At 54.0% G+C, this 19,936-nt stretch overlaps 6 protein-coding genes across 6 annotated transcripts; 4 read left to right on the plus strand and 2 right to left on the minus strand.

The window, feature by feature from the left end:
• The first annotated feature begins 28 nt into the window (after positions 1-28).
• LAESUDRAFT_730287 (3-hydroxyisobutyryl-coenzyme A hydrolase) lies at positions 29-2,095 on the plus strand. Its single transcript, XM_040909806.1, has 8 exons — positions 29-197; positions 259-372; positions 430-511; positions 565-628; positions 691-758; positions 811-1,003; positions 1,058-1,469; positions 1,531-2,095. The coding sequence occupies exons 1-8, from the start codon at positions 162-164 to the stop codon at positions 1,984-1,986; spliced, it is 1,425 nt and encodes a 474-aa protein (XP_040760045.1). The 5' UTR covers positions 29-161; the 3' UTR covers positions 1,987-2,095.
• Positions 2,096-4,244: 2,149 nt separating this feature from the next.
• LAESUDRAFT_662169 (Indoleamine 2,3-dioxygenase) lies at positions 4,245-5,715 on the plus strand (the record flags this gene model as incomplete). Its single annotated transcript, XM_040904976.1, has 2 exons — positions 4,245-4,559; positions 4,618-5,715. 2 exons carry the CDS (start codon positions 4,245-4,247, stop codon positions 5,713-5,715), a joined length of 1,413 nt encoding a protein of 470 aa, XP_040760046.1.
• Positions 5,716-6,187: 472 nt separating this feature from the next.
• LAESUDRAFT_412613 (replication factor-a protein) lies at positions 6,188-8,670 on the plus strand. The gene is made up of 9 exons (XM_040902345.1): positions 6,188-6,523; positions 6,585-7,143; positions 7,196-7,283; positions 7,337-7,401; positions 7,456-7,600; positions 7,658-8,039; positions 8,097-8,211; positions 8,268-8,354; positions 8,412-8,670. The coding sequence occupies exons 1-9, from the start codon at positions 6,228-6,230 to the stop codon at positions 8,517-8,519; spliced, it is 1,845 nt and encodes a 614-aa protein (XP_040760047.1). The 5' UTR covers positions 6,188-6,227; the 3' UTR covers positions 8,520-8,670.
• On the minus strand, positions 8,412-10,728 carry LAESUDRAFT_412606 (pre-mRNA-processing protein 45). Its single transcript, XM_040902344.1, has 5 exons — positions 10,659-10,728; positions 10,450-10,607; positions 9,737-10,395; positions 8,826-9,679; positions 8,412-8,766 (listed from the first exon to the last, which is right to left on the minus strand). The coding sequence occupies exons 1-5, from the start codon at positions 10,676-10,678 to the stop codon at positions 8,715-8,717; spliced, it is 1,743 nt and encodes a 580-aa protein (XP_040760048.1). The 5' UTR covers positions 10,679-10,728; the 3' UTR covers positions 8,412-8,714.
• Positions 10,729-11,045: 317 nt separating this feature from the next.
• On the plus strand, positions 11,046-12,944 carry LAESUDRAFT_685536 (uncharacterized protein; the record flags this gene model as incomplete). Its single annotated transcript, XM_040905893.1, has 2 exons — positions 11,046-11,402; positions 11,455-12,944. 2 exons carry the CDS (start codon positions 11,046-11,048, stop codon positions 12,634-12,636), a joined length of 1,539 nt encoding a protein of 512 aa, XP_040760049.1. The 3' UTR covers positions 12,637-12,944.
• Positions 12,945-12,974: 30 nt separating this feature from the next.
• On the minus strand, positions 12,975-19,936 carry LAESUDRAFT_412627 (P-loop containing nucleoside triphosphate hydrolase protein). The gene is made up of 40 exons (XM_040902347.1): positions 19,792-19,936; positions 19,487-19,729; positions 19,224-19,433; positions 19,068-19,135; positions 18,987-19,010; positions 18,919-18,928; positions 18,750-18,862; positions 18,614-18,674; positions 18,479-18,551; positions 18,410-18,419; positions 18,326-18,357; positions 18,218-18,269; positions 17,994-18,167; positions 17,753-17,924; positions 17,605-17,692; positions 17,517-17,551; positions 17,352-17,464; positions 17,268-17,292; positions 17,109-17,206; positions 17,012-17,027; positions 16,576-16,955; positions 16,503-16,523; positions 16,407-16,454; positions 16,329-16,354; positions 16,238-16,274; positions 16,092-16,181; positions 15,934-16,042; positions 15,820-15,880; positions 15,690-15,767; positions 15,629-15,635; positions 15,512-15,580; positions 15,204-15,463; positions 15,066-15,153; positions 14,923-15,018; positions 14,742-14,862; positions 14,562-14,694; positions 14,463-14,507; positions 13,634-14,411; positions 13,335-13,575; positions 12,975-13,265 (listed from the first exon to the last, which is right to left on the minus strand). Exons 1-40 carry the CDS (start codon positions 19,874-19,876, stop codon positions 13,135-13,137), a joined length of 4,521 nt encoding a protein of 1,506 aa, XP_040760050.1. The 5' UTR covers positions 19,877-19,936; the 3' UTR covers positions 12,975-13,134.

Raw genomic sequence — 19,936 nt, forward strand, 5'->3', positions numbered from 1 at the left:
AGGCGCGTGAGGCGCTTCTTTCCCTCGACGGATCCCCGCAAATCATCCATATCGCAGGTTGGTCGTCGTCTCTGCTTTCCATGTTTGCGCGGACGCTCCGTCTCGGGAGGATGACACGTTCCAGCCGTGCAGCCCAGCGGACTGCCGCCATAGCGCAGCACATGTCCTCCAGCGCGTCGCAACCAGCGCCGGGCGAGGTCAGTTCCACATGGCGCTCGCAGACATCAGGTTCCTCAGTCTTTCGTGATGTCCTCGCAGGCAGCGGTGTTCTTCAAGGAGGACGGGCCGATGAGGACGTACGTCCTTAATCGCCAGGACAAGCTCAATGCACTCGATGAACCGATGCTCAATATCCTCAGACCGAAGGTAGAGGTAGGACGAACATCCATTACGCCACAGTGACAGCCATGACTCATATTTGTTCCTCAGGAATGGAGCAAGAGCGATCTGGCCAAGGTGGTCGTAGGAACGGGCGTGGGCCGTGCATTCTGTGCGGGAGGGGACGTTGCAAGTGAGCTTCCGCGCTAACTGTGTCGCATTCTGATTGCACAATTGTGCCCGCAGGCGTTGTCAACTATGCTTCAAATGTTGATACGCTCCCCAAAGCCATCGACTTCTTCCACCGAGAGTACGTTTCTATTGTCTCATCCCGCCCACCGTTTGTTTAATGCCTGACGTCACGTCATGTAGATTCGAGATGGACTACATTCTGGCTGTTATGCCGAAGCCGTATGTGGCTGTAATGGACGGCATTACGAGTGAGTCCATTCATGTATACGTAGCAAGAAACATTGGCCGACTGTGTCTCAGTGGGTGGAGGCGTTGGACTGGCGGTCAATGCTCCGTTCCGGATAGCTACCGAAAAAACGAGATTCGCAATGCCCGAGACCAAAATTGGATACTGCCCGGACGTTGGCGCCAGTTACTTCCTGCCGCAAGTGGACGGTGAGATTGGCACCTACCTCGGGCTTACCGGCAATGAGATCAGAGGAAAGGCAGTTTTGTGAGCGCATCTTCCCACATCAAATAATCAACTCTGATCGCCGAACCAATCTAGCGAGCACGGTTTCGCGACACATTACGTTCCCTCGTCGCGGATATCGGCCCTGCTCGAACGTATTGCCTCCCTGGAGACCCCGACCTACGGCCAGATCGACAGTCTGATTGAGGAGCACCGGGCGAATCCATCACCGGAGGACAACCACAGCATCCTTGTCGGTGACATCCGTCGTGCGCTCGATGCATGCTTCCGGCATGACTCGGTCGAGCAGATCGTGGCCGACCTGAAGACACAGGCGACGAATGGCCCGAGCGAGGCTGTGCGGAAGTGGGCAAAGGACACCTCGGACGCAATTCATCTGCGTAGCCCGACGAGTCTGAAGGTCGCTCTGGCCGCTCTCCGGAAGGGAAAGAAAATGACATTGCTTGAAGCTCTCCAGATGGAGATGAATATCGCGACTGCTTTCTGCGTAAGTCGATCCCTCGAACTCTGCATTCCAAACATTTTGTTTACCGAGCAAGCTGTACTAGCACGGTGTTACCCCCGATTTTGCCACCGGCGTCACGCACGTCCTCGTGGAAAAATCCAGAGACCCGAAACCGCAATGGTCTCCCGCTACGCTTGAGGAGGTGAAGGACGAGTTCGTCGAGAAACAGTTTTTCGGGACTTACTCCCCAGAGGCAAACGGTCAAACCGCACCGAAGCTCGCGCCGCCGGAGTGGCTCGCCAATCACGCGAAGCCCACGCTTCCCATGAAATACGCGCTGCCGACCGAAAACGAGATCGGGCAGATGGTGTTGGGCGCACACAAGGCGAGCGGCGGGACAGCGCTCACGCTCGAGGAGCTGCTCGCGCAGTTCGATGATATGCGTAGGGGCAAGATGGGCGTGAAGGAGAAGGTACGCGAGGTCGTCGCCCGGCGGTGCCAGACGGAGGAGGACGCGCAGACGGGCCAGAAGTGGCTGAAGTGGGTTCGGAATCAGTGATTGATTGACGGGGCGTTGCGATGACTACTGCCGCGCGAAGACGCGTTGTAACCTCCAATACTGACTGACTGTACCTCTATGTGCTTCATTTCAAGTGTCTATGGGCTGGTTTTGGTTCTGCCACGTGCATGTTCAAAGTGATGTTTGCGGTGCGACTGCAATTCCGAATTCGGAGGAGTGGCCCACGGAACAATCAAGTGTGTAAGTTCCGATATCTGAGACAATCGCTTCTGTTGTTGATTATCATCAGATTCAGATCCTCCCCGTGAGTTGTGTGGTCCACCTGTAAAACTGCCTCAGGACAAGGGGCTTGAAGCGATGATGAGAATATGAATTTCTGCATGCCCGTCCCTGCAGGCGAACTCTGTTCGGAAGGCTCTCGTAAGTGGCGCAGTCAGTGACCAAATCCACACTGTGTGGTCAATGTCGGTGACAGATCAACGGGAAGAAACAAATGCTAATCTTCACGTCCAGCGCTGCCAGAAAATAACGGTTCATCGGCATCGTTTCAAGGCACTGTGCACATGGAGCATCGTATCTGTCCATATGCTCACGACCCCACGCAGTGCATTGCTTTCCGCAGGGCCTGCGTCCAGCCAAAGCTCGAACGCAACGTTGGCGAGCTCTGGATCCCAATAGCACTATGCCCATCGGTGCTAGCCTGCGGCTGGCTTCAATTACAAATGAAGTATATTCTCGCACGCACACGCCTAATATTTTTATCATGCAGGCCGACGTGGGCGCATCATAGAAACGGGGGGATTGCCGTTAACGTTGCTTCGTCGCCGTTGCCGCACTGCACGTCATCAAACCAAATCAAATGCAACGCCTTGCGCGCGCGCGGGTTGAGGTTACTGTATTTGAGATCAGGGATCGAGCCGTTGCTGTGGGAGTCGCGTGCGGTGCGAACGGGGCGGTGTATCATAGGGAAGACTTTGGCCCGCCATGTGCTATGTAGGGCCTGGCGCGGGAAAGGTCGACTTAGACTCAAGTCGCTGATGGCCACCACTCTCCTGCGTGTGCAGACGGAAGACGTACAGGTATGCATGTATTTGTGGCCAGCATTACGTTGAGGTTTATCGGCAGGTCTGCCTGGGCGAAAGAGAAGAACCATCGCACGTTGCTTGCCAAGCTAACACGGAGGTTCGAACGGTAGCTGCCACAAGACGCACGAGTGCTCGAACACAATATGTGACTGGAGAAGAATGCAGATTGGCATTTTTAGAAGATTGAGCGAGAATCGTGTGATCCGCTCTCGGACTGAGGTGTCCATGCAGGTGTGGAGTTTGTCGAGACAGCACGTTGGGCCTCCCCCGTCCCCTACACATTGCAATGGAAGCTAAAGTATATACTGAACAAGATGGAGTCTATGGTACAAGGAAGATCAGCCCCGATATGTCGAGGACCATGTTATTTTCGACAATATCAAGTCTCGGACTCGGGAGCATGACTCGGTCGGAATAGATGTGTGACACTGCCATTGACAATGGGGCCTGTGCCTCTCGAGTGCTCGACTGCTCCCGCGAAGGCGCAGGAAGGCAGGAATGGACGCCTGACGGCCGTGGTCGGCACGTGGCGTGATCACGAGATGGATGGGGCTGCGCTAAGCCGTGGCCGTGGGCCTGGCGACGCAGCCACGCACGAGCGTACACGTTCGATTCGAGATCCCATCTGCAGCAGCTTTTTTGTTTTCTGTTTCACAGACTTTGTGTGACTCGCCTACCGCGGCCATCGCGCGAGGCTGACTCGGGCAGGCTCGAGCGCGCACAGACAGCTCCTGCCATGGCAGCGACAATCTGGGATCGACACATGAAGCAGAGTGATTTGAGGAAGAAGACCTCGAAGGTGCCTTCGCGGATCCCAGTGATAGCGTCTCGGGGAGGCTTCGATCGCTCACAGGCGGTGGCTGAAGCAGTGTCTCTGCGCCTGGACGGTGCAGCTCCCACGACAGATTGGCCGCTCAGTTGACCATCCTGGGTGACCGAGATGGCGGAGTGTCTCAGGATGGTGACTCGCACGGACGGGACAATTCGTGCGTTTGCGATATTCTGTGCCGTCACTTGTCGTAAGGGGTCGGGGCGTCCCGAATTGATGAATAGCATACGATCCATCTCAGATCGAGGATGGCTACGCGAACCGTTCAACACCTTCCTCTTACCACAACCCGCTCCATATAAAATGCTCTGTCCCATCCCATGTCCTGTACAACTCCACAGCGCATCCTCGTCCCCTCTCGACTACAGGCCATCCTGACAATCATGTTAGTTCCCTCCATCCCGTCTCCCGTACACGCTCTTGACTGGCTCGCATCCGTCACCGACACGTCGACCCTCCTAGCTCTCCTCGGCAGTGGCACTGGCGGACCTGGACGACTCTGCCCAGCAGACTTTGACGTCGACCCCAAGACCGGGTTCTTCCCCCGACAGCCGCTACCAAGGCTGCCCGAGCAGTACCAACTTTGGGAGACGGCTCTCGCGGGGGCCAGCGGCGCTGTGAAACTGGGCGACGACTGCAGCGACGGCGCACTTGCGATGCGCGCGGAGGGAGAGTCCTGGCGGTCGTCCATACGAACGGTGAGCCCGATGGATCGTGATTAATTGCCCGCGAAGCTAACATGCCGGCAAATCGCAGTGGCCAGTCATTAGCGTGTCCGCGCTGAACGGCGACCTTCGTCTTCTCCAACGAGCCCACATGGTTCTTGCAAGCGTCATGCATTTCTACGTCCACTCCCTGCCACCCGCCGACGCCCCGATCATCGTCCCCAAGGCCCTGGCTATCCCGCTCGTCGAGGTCTCGCGCCAGCTACGGATGGCCCCGGTGCTCACCTTTGCAGACACGGTCCTCTGGAACTGGGAGCTTGTGGACCCAGAGAGACCGCTATCGCTGGACAACATGCGATACCTGAACATCTTCTCCGGCAGCGATGACGAGCGAAACTTCTATCTTGCCTCGGCAGCCGTCGAGCTCAAGGGCGTCGAGATGCTCGAAATCTTCGAGCGTTTCGCCAACTCGAACTGTTCCACCCGGAGCGCGAACGACAGCGACACGTACGCGAGTGCGACGCTCTCGCGCGACCTCACGCGGCTGGCGAGGATCGTGAACGAGTTGACCGAGATCTTCAAGTCGATACGTGAGACGGTCGACCCGGACATGTTCTACTGGACAGTGCGTCCCTGGTGGTCCGGGTCGACGTCCAAGGGGCCATCCCATCCGGGGTGGGTCCTCGAAGGCGTCCCGGACTCGCACAAGCTCGACCTCGGCGGGGCGTCTGCGGGACAGAGCTCGGTCATGCACGCGCTGGACATCTTCCTCGACGTCGATCACAAGCTCCAGCGAAGCAGCCGCACGCCGGGGCCCTCGCCGGACAACAAGCGTGCGGACCGCGGGTTCATGGAGCGCATGCGGCGGTACATGCCCGGGCTGCACCGCGAGTACCTCGCGCACGTCCGGCCGGTGAGGGAGGTTGTCGAGCGGCTGCCGACGCTGAGGGAGCCTTACAATGCGGCGATTGCTGCGCTGAAGAAGCTCAGGGACGTGCACATCCGGATTGTGGCGATCTACATCGTCACCAGGGCGAATGGGCGCTCGCCGTTCGGGCCTGAGCACGGAGCCGAGGGCATGTCGCGGGCGGACAAGCGCGGGCCTGCGCGGGGGACGGGCGGGAGCGAGGTGTCGAACTTGCTCAAAGCGGGGAGAGATGCGACGCAGCGCACGCTGCTGGGGGATTGAGTCGGCTAGCTGGACTAGGACAAGTGAGCCGTCGAAAGACTTTGAGCGTGGGAAGCGTTCCGCCGTAGATCCTCTTTGTTTCCGTTCAATGTGCCTTCTGACAAGCAATCACCCACCACTGTATCAATAGTAACCTCTGTTCGTTGTCGAGATGCTGTATCCCTAGACATTTGACGTAGATGTTCGTAATTTATTGTTGAGTAATGTGTCAATCGGAGACCTCCGCTCGCGATGCATTGGGCAAGGCTTCTTAAGAATGAATGTGGAAGTTGTGAACACGATGAGATGTGGAGTTCCACTGAGATCGCAAGCCGAAACGAAGGAGACATGTGTGGATGCTCTGGATGCAGAGCGAGTTGAACGACGGATCAATATTCAATTGCAGTGTCGGGCGTCAACATGGCAATGCCAAAAAAGTAGAATGCTGACTAAGACACGCGCCACTTAAGCGCGGACGCGTCGCGTCGCGCTTTTCATCCTCAACCACCACAGTGCACACCACATAAACCGCGATGTCTTTCGAGCTCACCGCAGGCATCGTCAAGCGTCTTGGGGACACGAACAATGTCCCCGCCGACGTGCTCGAGTCGGAGCCAACCGTGCAGTTTCTCTCGTTCAAAAAGGTCGCGCCGGGCTCAGGGGCGTCGGCGACGATGGACCGCTACCGCGTGATCGTGTCGGATGGGCAACATTTCTTGCAGGCGATGATCGCGACGCAGTTGAACGAGCTCGTGGAGACGGGGCAGGTTGGAAAACACTCGGTCGCGGTCATCGAGCGGTTCAGTTGCAATCTCGTGCAGGACAAGCGGTAAGCGAGCCTAGGAGAACTCCCACAGAAAGAGGCTCATACATGCGCGTGTGGTCAACAGGTTGCTCATTATTATGAAGATGCGTGTCCTCGCCACAGACGCGCCGAAGATCGGAAATCCGAAACCGCTGGCGTCACCTGCGCTCGCAGGCGCAGCTCTCACCGCTGCCCCGACCCCGCAAACCACAACTCCCGCTGCAGCGGCGGCTCCCGCTGCGTCTTCGTCCATCACGTCCGGTCCTGTTGTTAACCAGAATGCTCAGCGGCAGCAACAGCAGCAGCAGAACCGCGCGGGACGAGGCACGATCTTCCCCATCGAGAGTCTGAGCCCCTATCAGAACCACTGGACGATCAAGGCGCGCGTCATCCAGAAGTCGGATATCAGGACGTGGTCCAACCAGCGTGGTGAGGGAAAACTGTTCAATGTTACGTTGATGGACGACACCGGGGAGATCAAGGCGACCGGCTTTAACAACGTCGTCGATGAGTTGTACGACAAGCTGCAGGAAGGGAAGGTGTACTATGTCTCGAAGGCGAGAGTCAACCTTGCAAAGAAGAAGTTTTCGAATGTCCAGAATGAATATGAGCTGAGCTTCGAGCGCAACACGGAAGTCGAGGAGGTGAGTGGTAGAATCACTCGCCCATCTGCGGCGTATACTCACATTACTCCAGTGTCTCGATGCGACCAATGTGCCAGTTGTCAAGTTCAACTTTGTCGAGATCAACAAGCTGAACGAGATCCCGAAGGATTCCACTGTTGGTGTGTACTATCCCTATTGTTGCATATCGACTGCGGGCTAACCGCGTGAATAGACGTTATCGGCATCGTCAAAGAGATCGGCGACGCAGTGGAGATCAACTCGAGAACTAACAAGACGGTCGGTTGCGCAGCTTCCTCCATCTAACGCCTAGTTGACGTTGTCTTTCTGCAGCTCACCAAGCGGGAGCTCACAATCGTCGATCGCTCTCAGTTCTCTGTCCGCCTCACTCTGTGGGGCAAACAAGCGCAAGACTTTAACGTAGATGAGCCTCAGCCCGTCATCGCATTCAAGGGTGTCAAGGTCGGCGACTTTGGAGGTAACGAATTCATTCTTCATTACAGAACAATGCTTACAAGACACCCTCCGCACTCAGGCCGCTCGCTGTCCATGATCAGCGCGAGCACTATGCATGTCAACCCTGATATTGCCGAGGCGCACGCCCTACGCGGTTGGTACGACGCAGCGGGCGAGAAGGAGACGTACCAGGCGCAATCGAGCTCGGGCTACGCGGGCGGGTCGTACGACCAATTCGAACGCGCCGAGGTGCTACCGCTGCGCGAGGTGCAGGAGCGCGAACTTGGGACGTCCGACCGGCAGGACGTGTTCTCGGCGCGCGCGACGATCATGCACATCAAGTCGGATAACATCGCGTACCCTGCGTGCCAGTCGCCTGGGTGCAGCAAGAAGGTCGTCCAGGGCCATGACGGCTGGCGTTGCGAGAAGTGCGATAAGAGCTGGGAGAAGCCGAGTTACAGGTATGGGCTTGTTCGAGCTCTGATGTGGACGACGTTGATGGTGGTGTTTCGTGTTAGGTACATCGTTGCTATGGCTGTTGCGGACTACTCTGGGCAGGCGTGGCTCCAGGGTTTCAACGAAGTCGGCCAGACGATCGTCGATATGTCCGCCGACGAACTCACGAATATTAAAGTCGGTCATATCTATTTTTAACTTCCATATTTATGCTCACGGCGCGACAGGACCAGGATGACGAGCAATTCAACCGGGTCATGGAGCGCGCCACCGGCAAGACGTACAATTTCGTTTGCAAGGCCAAGATGGATACGTTCAACGTGAGTCATGACAATCCACTCAAATGCACCCAACCTGCTAACGATGTTTGCGTACAGGACAAGACTCGCGTACGTTATCAGATCACCCGGATCATCCCTAGTGACTATCACGAGGAGGGCAAGTACATGGCAAACCTCCTCCTTCGTTCTGACTGGGCTCGGTGAAGCACAGCATTTCTCTTCATATAGGCACTTAAGATTCTCTATCCTGTTGTATTAGTAGCATGTTGCTTTTCCCTTTCTGAAATGACCATCGATCAATGATGTATCCGATAATAAAACGGTCTACAGAGCGGTAAAATTACAGAGACGGCGAGAGTAAGTTACAATGACTAACAACAGAGAGACGTCAGACAATAATCACTCGCGCTCTGCTGCCTTGTCGAGCTGCTGTCTCTTGCGGGCACCTCCGCTAAAATTGCGAACCTGCGTCAGCATCAATCAATAGCACGAACAACGCAGAATACTCACACGTCAGTATCCAAACCCCTCTTCTTCCCGCTCTTCGCCTCGTCCAGGAACTTGTCGAGCCCGAACACGTCGCCCGTGTCCTTCTCGAACTGTACCGGGCCCTCCCGCACCTCCTGGTCCTTCGCGCCCTCAAAGCCAATGCGCACTTGACCCAGCCCGAACCTATCGTTATCCAGCGCCCTCCCAATGCCTTCCTCCGTGCCCTCCCCAAACGATTCCTGGTTGCCCTCCGTGATGTTCCCACGCGCCTTATACATCACCGCGGCCGCCGACGATCCGTGGAACAGCGGGCGATCGTACAAGTTATACGCCTCATCTTCCGCGAACGAGCCCGTGAGAGACTCCTGGTTGAACAGACGCGAGTCGACCATGCTCTCCTTCGAGAGCGTCGGCTTCGCTAGCCCGAGCGCGATCTTCTCCGAGATATCGCGGTTCTGCTGCCGCGCGAGCATCTTGGCGCGCTGCTCCTGTCCCATGTTGCTCATCCGTAGCTCGCGCTCACGTTCGCGCCGCTTCTCCTGCCGCATCTGGTCGCGCAGCCGCGCCGTCTCCTCGTCCCCTAACTCCTCTGCCTCTGACTCCTCGCTCTCACTGCCATATGCACCGAGCGAGGACTGGATGGCCACAGTACGCTCGACGGTGACCTTAGTCTCAGTTGCGCGGGAAGGTGCAATACCTGCACGCTCCTCGCGCGCACGTTGAGCAAGCATCCGCAGGTTCTCCTCCTTCTGTGCCTTCTGCTTCTCGGCAAGCTTCTGCTGCATCAATCCACGCTGGCGGACTTCCTCTCGGGCATGTCGATCAGCAATGAAAAGCGCTTCTGAGAATTTGGCGAAGTTGTCGTTGATGTGCAGCTATCCAGATACCGTGATTAGCAGGAATTATACAGTCACACGTGCATCATTACTCACATCTTGCAGACCACGGCCATCTGCGGCAAGACGCTTATCAAGAGGAATGGTGTAACCCTTGTTGTTCTTCCAGTTGGAGATGCAAGGAGGAATCATCCACTCCTTCTGCTCCTGTGCCGTGGCTTTCCGCGGAGGACTCCTCAACACTGGTGGTGGTGGGCTGGGTGGTCCGCGAGGGATCTTCTTATGCTTGAACCGTGGCGGCTCCAGTGGATCCTCAACGACCTCGGTCATCTTGACGATGCGCTGTTTGAGCCCATTTGCGCCATTCTGCTGCCCTGGTGTGTATCGGATGAACGACGTCTTTCCCTGGCTGTCAGGAACGTTCTTGGGCTGTGCCGCTTTGATCTTGCCATTCACGAGCTTCTCCAGTGCCGCTCGCGTCTTTTCTGTCGTAGCCTGCACGTCATCCTCTGTGGGGCGTTCCATCTGCCGCTGAGTGTCATCAAGGTCTTTCCTGTGAGCGAGCGGGACGAGGTCCTTGAACTGCGACTGCACGATCTTGCCCGGTCGCTGGCCTTGTTGAGCGATGACATCGTAGCGCACGTTGCCCTCTGAATCGACCTGGAGTGCAAGTGTGTTGCCGGCGGCGGTCTTCTTCTTGCCCATGTCTAAAGGATACTGAGCGACATGGCACTCGGGATACGCACCACCGTCACCTGAGAGGTTGCGTCAGTCTCTAAATGTTATAACGACTACATAAGCAAACGCACCAAAGTCATCTGGTGACGTTGGCTTCCATCCATTCCGCTGGCCATATGGTGGAACAGGCGTTCGAACTACCACTGACTGCGATGCGACTGTCGCGGGGACTTGAATGACCGTCTCTTCGTCGTCCGCGGTGGATGTAAATACTGGTTGGGGAAGTAATCTGAGACATAGAATGAGAAAAACGATATCCATAGAATTCAATGCTACTTACGATGCTAGAGCGGTGGCCATTTTGTAGTTCAGGTGTTGAAGGAACGAAGATAGAGGAGCACTGAGTACAGTTATAAAAGCAGTTAAGTTACATAACATGCGAGGCGGGATGCTTGGTCATGTTTGTCACCGGCAATCACCGGTATTTCCTTATTTGGAAAACCGTACTGCCAACTTTTTATCACGTCTTCATTAATGGATTAAGAAGAACAGTTCGACTGCTACTAGCAAATTAAACTTACGACCCAGCAGACACATCGAGGTACAACAACCGAAAGTGCGCATAAAGTACATAACTGTACATTGCAGAGTGTCTGTCACGTGACAATATGAAATCCCAGAAATGAATCTTGAGCGAATTGTCTCATTCTTCTCGCCGGCGTCGGCGATGAGCTCAACTCCTAGCGATGTCGCTGCTCCTCCGACAAAAACACGGCTAGCAGGTGTCAAGGCCGCGCTGAAATATACGGGGATCCCGCCGTCATGGCTCGACAAGCGACCTAAGCTGCCTTCGCGCAACTGGCTCATCTTCATCGGAGTCACGTCCACCCTCGCGGGTGCGTACATCTATGACTACCGGCAATGCAGAAAAATCCGCCAGGAGTACGTCGACAAGGTAAAGTACCTCGCACAGGAGCCCCTAGGCAGCCTTGACTACCCGCGCAAGGTGACCGTGTACGGGACGAAGTGGCCTGGTGATGAGGACTCGCAGCGGAGCATGCGATACTTCCGGAAGTACGTCAAGGTCCGGTGTATGCCTTTTAATATTCATGTCTAAGCGTTGACCATATTCTCAGCCGATCCTCGTAGCCGCCGCTGTGGACTATGAGATGGTTAATGGGAGACGCTACGGTGATCTTGCACGCCGCATAGCGGAGGAAATCAAGAAGAAGCGGAGGATCGAAGTCGGATTAGACCAACCGCCTGCGCCGCCCATGCTTCTTCCTCAGGCTTCTCCAGAGGAGAAACGGCGGCGCGAGCTCGAGGGCGGGATTGTCATTGTTGGTCGGCCTACATTCAAGGAATTTATGGCTGGTCTCAAACGTGGCTGGACTGACAGTCTTGACCTCGTGGACAGGGAGGAGCAGCTTTCGCGAGATTTAGAGTCAGATGGCCGGTTTGATGAACCAGAACCGGAGCCAGAGGCTAGTGCAGACATCGACGGCGAGCCGATACCGACCGCCTCGCGTCTGCCGCCCTCCAAGCCATTCGCTGCCTTCAGTCCACCCATAATGCACGGGCTGACACCAACACCATCATCCTTCTCTCCTTCATCATCTTCGTCGGGATCTTTCATCCCTGCAGAGTTGAATACGCCACCCGCCAGCATCCCTCCCCAGCCTCCAATTGTCTTCGTGCACTTCATCAACCACATAGGCTTCTCGCAGATCCCGCACATGATTTGGGACTTCTTCAATGAGCGGCATAGAGTCCGTGAAGGCGCACAAGATGCCTACAGGCTCATTGTCGGCCAGACGCGTCCGTTCGTCGCGCCTCCGCCAGAAGTTCTCACCCAGGTATCCGACGCAGACGCAGATCTCGACCCCAGCACGTCACCTGCACAGCCGCACCTCACAGAGTTCCTGCCGTCCGATCTCAACTTCGACAAGGACGCCGAAACATACTATAAAAAGTCCCTTGTGCGCTCATTCGCGTCAGACATTGCAAAGGCGCGCGAGGAGTACTATGCTGCGCTCCCGAAGCGACTCGAGACGGCGCGCGCTCTGGCGTGGGGCGCCCGTGAGCCAACGAAGGACGAGCGGAGCTATCCGCCGCCGACGGAGGTCGAGCTGCGCGCGGAGCGGATGAAGAAGGAGCTACGCTGGCGTGCAGATGAGGAGGGATGGGAGATAATAAGGCCGGACAAAGAGGTGGATTGGGACGAGAGGTTCAGAGAGGCGTTGAAGGTGTTCGTCAATTCTCTGTCTGAATCGGAGAATGCGAAGGCAGAGGGCGAGGGCGGCGAGAATAAGTCATGACCGGATCGATGAATGCGGTCTATCTCCCAATTCTTGACTAGCTCACTAAGTATCGTACAGCTTCGGGGGGCTAAGCTGCAAGCCCTGCCGCTAATCTTGAACCAGCGGCGAATCCGCAGGCACATACCACCTGAAGGTTGGACCTGCGCGTGGGCGGAACTAAGGTGGAACGATCAAATGAAGGATGGCGAAGCTATCGTTCGTAGTTGATTATTATAGAGTATGCGAGCTATCGCCCTAAGCATCCTCGCTGCGAGAAGTAAAGTGGACACGTAGAAATCGAATGCCCAAATCACATCGTTCATCCTTGATATGACCGCCAACGTGCAAGTAACTCTTGGGTGGCTGACCGCAAGGCCATGAACATCGGCTGCGTATATTAATCAGACTGGCAACGAACAAGTAATGAGCTTTGTAGCCCGTCCAATACCAATCCCGTTTGTAAAGTACACAATGCTCTTTGGCATCTACGAGAAGATTGTTCGCGCTGGTGTCTTGCTAATCATCGATAATCTCTACTGCTCCGCTATGCCACCAGGCTTCTAGCTCCTCCAAATCTTTCTGAAAACTATTGTCCTCCTGAGGTTCGTCGTCAAAAGCGAAACTTGAAGGCTCGACTTCTATGTGGTCTTGAACGGGATCGTCAGTCTGATGCTCTGAACGTATCTTCACGATGGCGTCATTGATGGGTTGCTTGCCTCTCAAAGATAACTGTTCATGAGACGCGCTGCAAGAGGTTGCCAAAGTCTCCGAGGAAGACGTGTCCGGGACGATTTCGAAGAGATTAAGATCTAGCTCGAATGGTTCATCACCTGGAGCTTGAAAGCGACAAGGAGAGCCTTGTTCCATCTCCACATCCTGCTGCCAGCCCGAAGGACCATGCTCATCGGAGGAAGAGTCCAAGAATAGCAGCTCTGCCTTCTGCTTGCCCTTGTCAACCTGCGACCACTGTCGTGAACATTCGAAATGTTCATACGCATATCTCGACGACACATACTTTTCGTTGCATGGGGCTGGCAGGCGGCCTTCTGAACGTTTCATCACGCTGTGTGGGTTCCAACTCAGCGCGCTTGTGATTGATAGGCGATTCATCGGCTTCACTTCTTCGCTTCTGCCTCTTTGAAGCTGGAGTATTCCAGAGCCAGTTTTCGGCGCGAGGAGAGTTGTCATAAGCTTGTGGCGTAGAAGAACTAGTATTCATATGTCTGATATTTTCATTGTCGTATAAGGGAGCATCTCGTAACGCAGCGTCGACTTCCGAGTTAGAATAGTGTGTGGTATCGTCAGAAGGAATTGCGACGTCACATCCCTTCCGCTTTCCATTGCCAAAGGAGTTCAATAAGTCACTAGGCTCCGGGAGGTCTGCGTCATTATCCGAGTCGTCAATAGAGATGACGTCGTCGCCAGTATCAGCCTTGTTGTCCACGCGTAGAGACGTCAAGCCAGAGCCGATAGACCGTCCCTTGAGCCCTTCCCCGGAAGTATTCACAGATTTGTCGAGTTTGATGCGCTGCCCTGGAGATAATTTCAGATTCGCCTTGACATTAGTCTTTTCGTGCAGAGCGTCTAGGCGCTTCAGCTGAGCGCCCGCCTTATCGCACGGCTTTGACTTGACCTTGGTTGTCGCCTTAGCCTTTGAAGAGTCCGTGTGTCGCGAGCCATTATCGGAACCGACTGTGGACTTGTCGAGCTTGTTTTGGCTACTCTCTTCAGTGCATAAAGCCTCGATTCGCTTCTTCGACATTGGAGGGGGTTTTGGCAGACCTTCATGGCAGCTTGAAGACCACTTGTAAAGATTGACCCGAGAAAATAGAGTGAACACGCACCAGACATGGCGGCAGTTTCTCTTGTCTTTGCACATATGGTTGCATCTGCACAGCACGCATGCTAGATAGATCATAACACAACATGGTGATTGAACCCACTCATAGTTGCCATTTGGTAGTCGTTTGAGCCTGTTTTGCATCGTTGCCGCGGTGTTACCAGGAGCAATCTTGGCACTCGTCTTCTGTTGCTCCTCATGATGCTTGGAGAGGCTGGCCTGGGTAGCAGCGGGCTCTGAAGAATCGTCAACGACAGATCAAAAGACCAGTGGTTGAACTCGCTACTAGTGACTGCCGGCGGCTCCACTTTTGCTGTAGGTAACTCCGCCTCCACGAAGTCCTCATCGTCCGGGCCCATGTTCCAGAAGTCAGGATCGTCCTCGAGGCCCTCCAGCATCACATCCTTCGTGTTTGCATAGTGATCAGATTTAAGTGCCTCGGAAACAGGTGACAACAAACCTACCAAGGAGTTCTGTGGGCGCGTGACCATGGTAGGGTAGTGCTTCGCGCCGATATTGGGCTTATAACATTCGGTCATAGCCACTCCAGCGATGATTTCCTATCGCCTCGTGAACATCCTGAGCGTAGGAACAAATAAGACCGTACCGAACTGATGCACACAGTGATCGACTGGCTGGGCTTCGTTAGCTGGACGCTGACCGAGAAACTTTTAGTCTCCTTCAGTACTTTCGTCCTGACATGTCTCTCAGGAATAGGCGGATTAACTGAAACGACAGGACTAACGGAATGCGACGAAAGTCCACGAAGTCGAGGTCCGAAGTCAAGGTGAGCACCGCCGTCATGTCCGCCACCCTAGTCTTGACTTTCTTCGGCTTAATCTCTGTGGCATTGAGCAACCCACAATCAACAAGTATTTCGACCTCCACGGGCTTCTTGCCTCCGTGACTTGATACGGCAACTTCGCTGATTTTCAATGTATACTGAGGAAACTGTTGCACGGCAGCAAGTACCTCGAGGCCGAAAGGTGGCCGACGATTGAGCAGCTAAATCCAAATCAGCAACTGGACACATGGTTTCAAGGGATGCCATACAGCTTCCAGGCACAGCTGGTCTGCCTTTCGTAGCGCATCGATGCTGGTGATATTGTGCTCCGCAAGTACCTGTGTCCATGAATGATGTCCTGAGCTGCTTATGAGGATATGACAAACCTTGAGACTGGTGGACAAACCGTCAGCGTAGTCGGGTTAGAAGGAAAATATGAGCACGCACGATTTCTCGCCGATGCGCTCGACTTGCCGCATGACCGTATACCGATCTTCCCAGGCCTTGGCATTGAGACAGCGCATCCTGTGCAAACCAGTGAGAAAGGAGGACACTGGACGCAGATCGGATGACGGACGCCTCAAGGCCACTCTTGAGTAAACCGCCTGCCTTCTTCACAATCGCCACCTCCACGATAGCTGGCCAAACAAGGTAAAAATTAAGCTGTGGCAACAGTTAGATCGGCGCCCGCCTTTTGCAATTCGCGCAACGTGTCGGAAAATTGCAAACGCTTCTCCGGGCGGATTGTTATCACCATTCTTGTATTCGGGATCGGACAAGCTCATACAGCCCAGAACGGCCTGGAAAAGGACATAAGCACTACTTCTATTGTAAAGCATTGATACCAACCTGTATCAATACGAAGATCTTGTCCGCCGGTTTCTCGATCTTCTTGATCTGGTATCGAATATCATTGTGTACGCGCATCTTGTTATACACCTTGGGAACCGAGATGTCAATTGCAGATAAATCACTCGTAGCGAGCAACTGCTTACCTGCTTCTCGCCACTGCGAAGCCTGATATCCGAGAATCTAAAGACTTCACGTTCAGTGGTGCTATGACGGTATATCAGAAGTGATATTAACTCTTCTGCACTCGCGATTGCCTCAAGCTGTATTGAGTATCAATATTTGCACTGGGCGGACATGGACAAGACTACGGACAATCTCGCGAACGGTGGCACGGTCTGGCAATTTGAGGATGAGGTTCATCTGGATAGGAGTCAGCGATAGTGCTGTACATTCATTTGTTAAGCGTACTGTTGACTGCTTCACGTAGAACTGAGGAGAGACTCCGTCAGAAAATAACATGTTAGAAAGCATCACTACTCGCCTTGCTCATGATGTCGCCGAACTCCGTGGAACACAATTGACCATCCTCATGCTCAGAATAGGTGACTAATTCGGTATCCTGCAGTTTGATGATGCTCTGGGTGACCATGTCATCAATTCTTTGTTGCCACGTCTGACTGTTGTCCTTCCCAATTGCGTAGTGTCTCGGATTTCTCTGTACCCTACGATAAAGGAATGAGTTGTGCAACCACTCCTTAGCCGTATCAAGATCTGTAATCGTCCCGAGTCCCACTTCCGAGTTGATGTGCTCCGAGAGGTTCAGGTGCAGGCAACTCTCCAGGACCGTGTGGCCTTGCGCCAGAGCTTTGTACTTTGCCTCTAAATCAGCCTCACACATGATGATAGCGATACCTTCCTTGTCTTCGATAATCCATGCATAAGCGGGTCTGCAAAGGATATAATATGACAATGCGCACCAAACTGAGGTCGGCCCTGATGAACGCACAACGGAGTAACACGAAAGTGTTGGAATCACTGGACCATCGAAGACGGATAGACTGGGACCACACGTACCGCACGACCCATCATCTGCATGATGTCCAGATCCGAGTACTCCTGAGAGGTATTGTTCTGGAAGATCTTGACACCCTTGATCACGACCGTATGCGCAGCTATGATGCGAATTACGCGGTTGTTCAGCATAGAACAAAAGCGGTCCAAAAACATACTTACGCAAGTTGACGCCGACCGCCAAGGTCTAGTTGCACGCATCAAATAAGCTCGTGAACAGACAATGCACGCAACTTCTTGACTTACAGATGTCGCAAACACTATCCTTAGCACTTTCTTGATGTATAGTTCTTCAGTAGTCCGACGATCTTCCATGCTTATGCCTGCATGGTGAACACCTATCCCGCATACTGCAAGCTCTGCACAGAAGTCACTAAGACAGGACTGACGGGTCACGCATATATGCCTCACTTTCCAGACGCTTATTTTGGAAATTTTGCTCGATTCTATGGCAATAAAGATATGTGAGTTAATGTCAAAGCCCGTCAAACGAACAAACCTAGGAGGTCTAAGCCAAGGTAACGTCTGTTTCTTATGCGAGGCCTCTTCGTACTCTTTCATGATCTGTTCTGCAGTCGTCATCACGCCTGACGATGACGAACACGTCAGATGAGTGCAGGAATATCTCAGCCTAGCGGCTAACAAACCTTTGCGAGTCGAGCAAAATACCAGCATTGGCTTGTTGGCAGAATGTTGCTGGAGAATGGCATACAAGCGGTAATCGAGTGTCTTCTGGAATACAAAGTCGTTCTGTTCTCTCTTCCGCGGTATCCCATACACGAACTTTGATAGTTTGCATGGCCGGTATTCCTCTCCAAACTATCACGACAGCATCCATATCAATAGCGATTCACCACCACGGCACGAATACTCTTGAGGAATACATACCTTCATTATGGTAGCAGAGCCGTCCGGAGTTCCGTTACTGATCCAGCTGGCCACATCCTCGATGTTCGGGACAGTGGCAGACACCACCACAAAACGTACAGAGGATCCACGAATCTTCATACGTGAGATGACTACTTCCAATGTGCTCCCACGGTGCTCGTTTAAAATTTGCACCTTGGAGGTCCAGACGTCAGTTGGGTTCATTTCATCATGACATTGCTTACTTCGTCAACAAGAAAAAGCTGAATTTGCGACAGGATCCGTTGATGATCGCTCCTGCGGATAACATCATTTAATGGGGCTGCATTCATTGTGCTCACATGCATGCTGACCAGTTGCGAGTTAAGCTGTCCCACTTTTCACCCTGCGAACACTGGTCATACAACGAGCTGGTATTGCAGAACGGAACCTCTGACCGTTGTGACACTGAGCATTCAGACAAATATGTCAGTCGCAATATCATAAATAAGCTGCCTTGCACGCACATAATAGTAGCATCCCGCGCGCTTCCCCATGCACTCTTTCCGAAGTGCACGGTATCTCCTGTCAGCTCGCAGCCTGGTTCGCGGCTGGTCAGCAGAGCACGTGAGGGCACCGTGATACGGTGAGAGCGCACTCACAATCCACACCCAATGGCTGGAATTTCGCGGTCCAATCTCTGCACTTCTCGGAGCAAAGCGCCTGTGTCCGAACGCCGATATTGTGAATACAAGCTCCCAGGCGCGACCCTCATCACGCATTCGTGTCTCCGCTTACCTTTGTGGGAGCTACGTAGATGCACTTAGACGTCTTCGTATTCCCACCCGCCTGCATAAGCATGCGGATGATCGCGAGCTCGAAGAGCACTGTCTTCCCACTCCCCGTGGGCGCTATGGACGGCTCCGATGTGAGATCACAAGATTGGAGCGAATTCAAACGCGCTCACCGCTAATGACCTGTGGAAGCGCAAAACGTAATAAGCAAACACGGATCAATCAAAAAAGATACACGCACCATGTTCTCGTCTGTATCCATAACCTAATAGCAGGTTTGTGATTGGTGGAGTGCATTTTGTACCCACAAAGGAGAACTCACCGTGTCGAAACAGCTCGACTGGACTGCGTTGAAGACGCCGAACTTGAACAATGACCGATACATGTCAGCTGCAGCGGAATTCGGCAAGGAAGGTGCGTATATGCGTCAGAACTTAGGCTACCTCGTGGACAGGAGACCGATAACCGACACACTCACGCAATTTTGACACAGGACGCAGCGGGATGCCGTGTGCATTTCGCGGGTTTGACCCTCTGGCTGGGTCACAACGGTTGTCATGAGGAGCCTCATTTGCATGAGGGGCCAATCGATCGCTTGTAGACAACAAACCGGGGATCATGGGGGGGCGGGTATTATGTGCAGATAAAACGCCAGGGGGGACCGTTTGGCGAAATGAAAGTCTAGCTACTGAACCCTGATGTGAACAAACTATGCCGACATCTATGCTGGAACACTCTTACCCGATTGCGTTGCAAACGGGCGCCGGCTAAGCGTCGGAGGTCCGTAGCTCGATGAGCCAGTCAAACGCACATCCGGCTGGAACTGAGGTTCGAATGCTTGATACAGCTCCACATCATCGTAATCAGAGATGTCATCATAGTCTAATGGAGTCTGGGGACCAGGGTTGCGTGTAAATCTCGGGGCGATGTACTGAGCGTTCCGGGCTCGGATACGCTCTGGAGGAGATGGGGAAAACGAAGCCTCTTTTGGAGAGAGGTTAGAAAGCATGCACGTGCTGTATGAGATTTGGGGCGCATATAGTCACCGATTTCTTCCATAAGATCATCTATGTCCTCGAGACCTGCACCGGCACCCGCTGAATAGGAAATCCCAACGTCAGGATCGTCCATATATTCATCGTAGTCGAGCTCATCTAGACCGTAGGCGTCTGTGACACTTGCAAAGTTCTC

This window comes from Laetiporus sulphureus, assembly GCF_001632365.1.
Source record: "Laetiporus sulphureus 93-53 unplaced genomic scaffold LAESUscaffold_49, whole genome shotgun sequence".
NCBI classification, from domain to species: Eukaryota; Fungi; Basidiomycota; class Agaricomycetes; order Polyporales; family Laetiporaceae; genus Laetiporus; species Laetiporus sulphureus.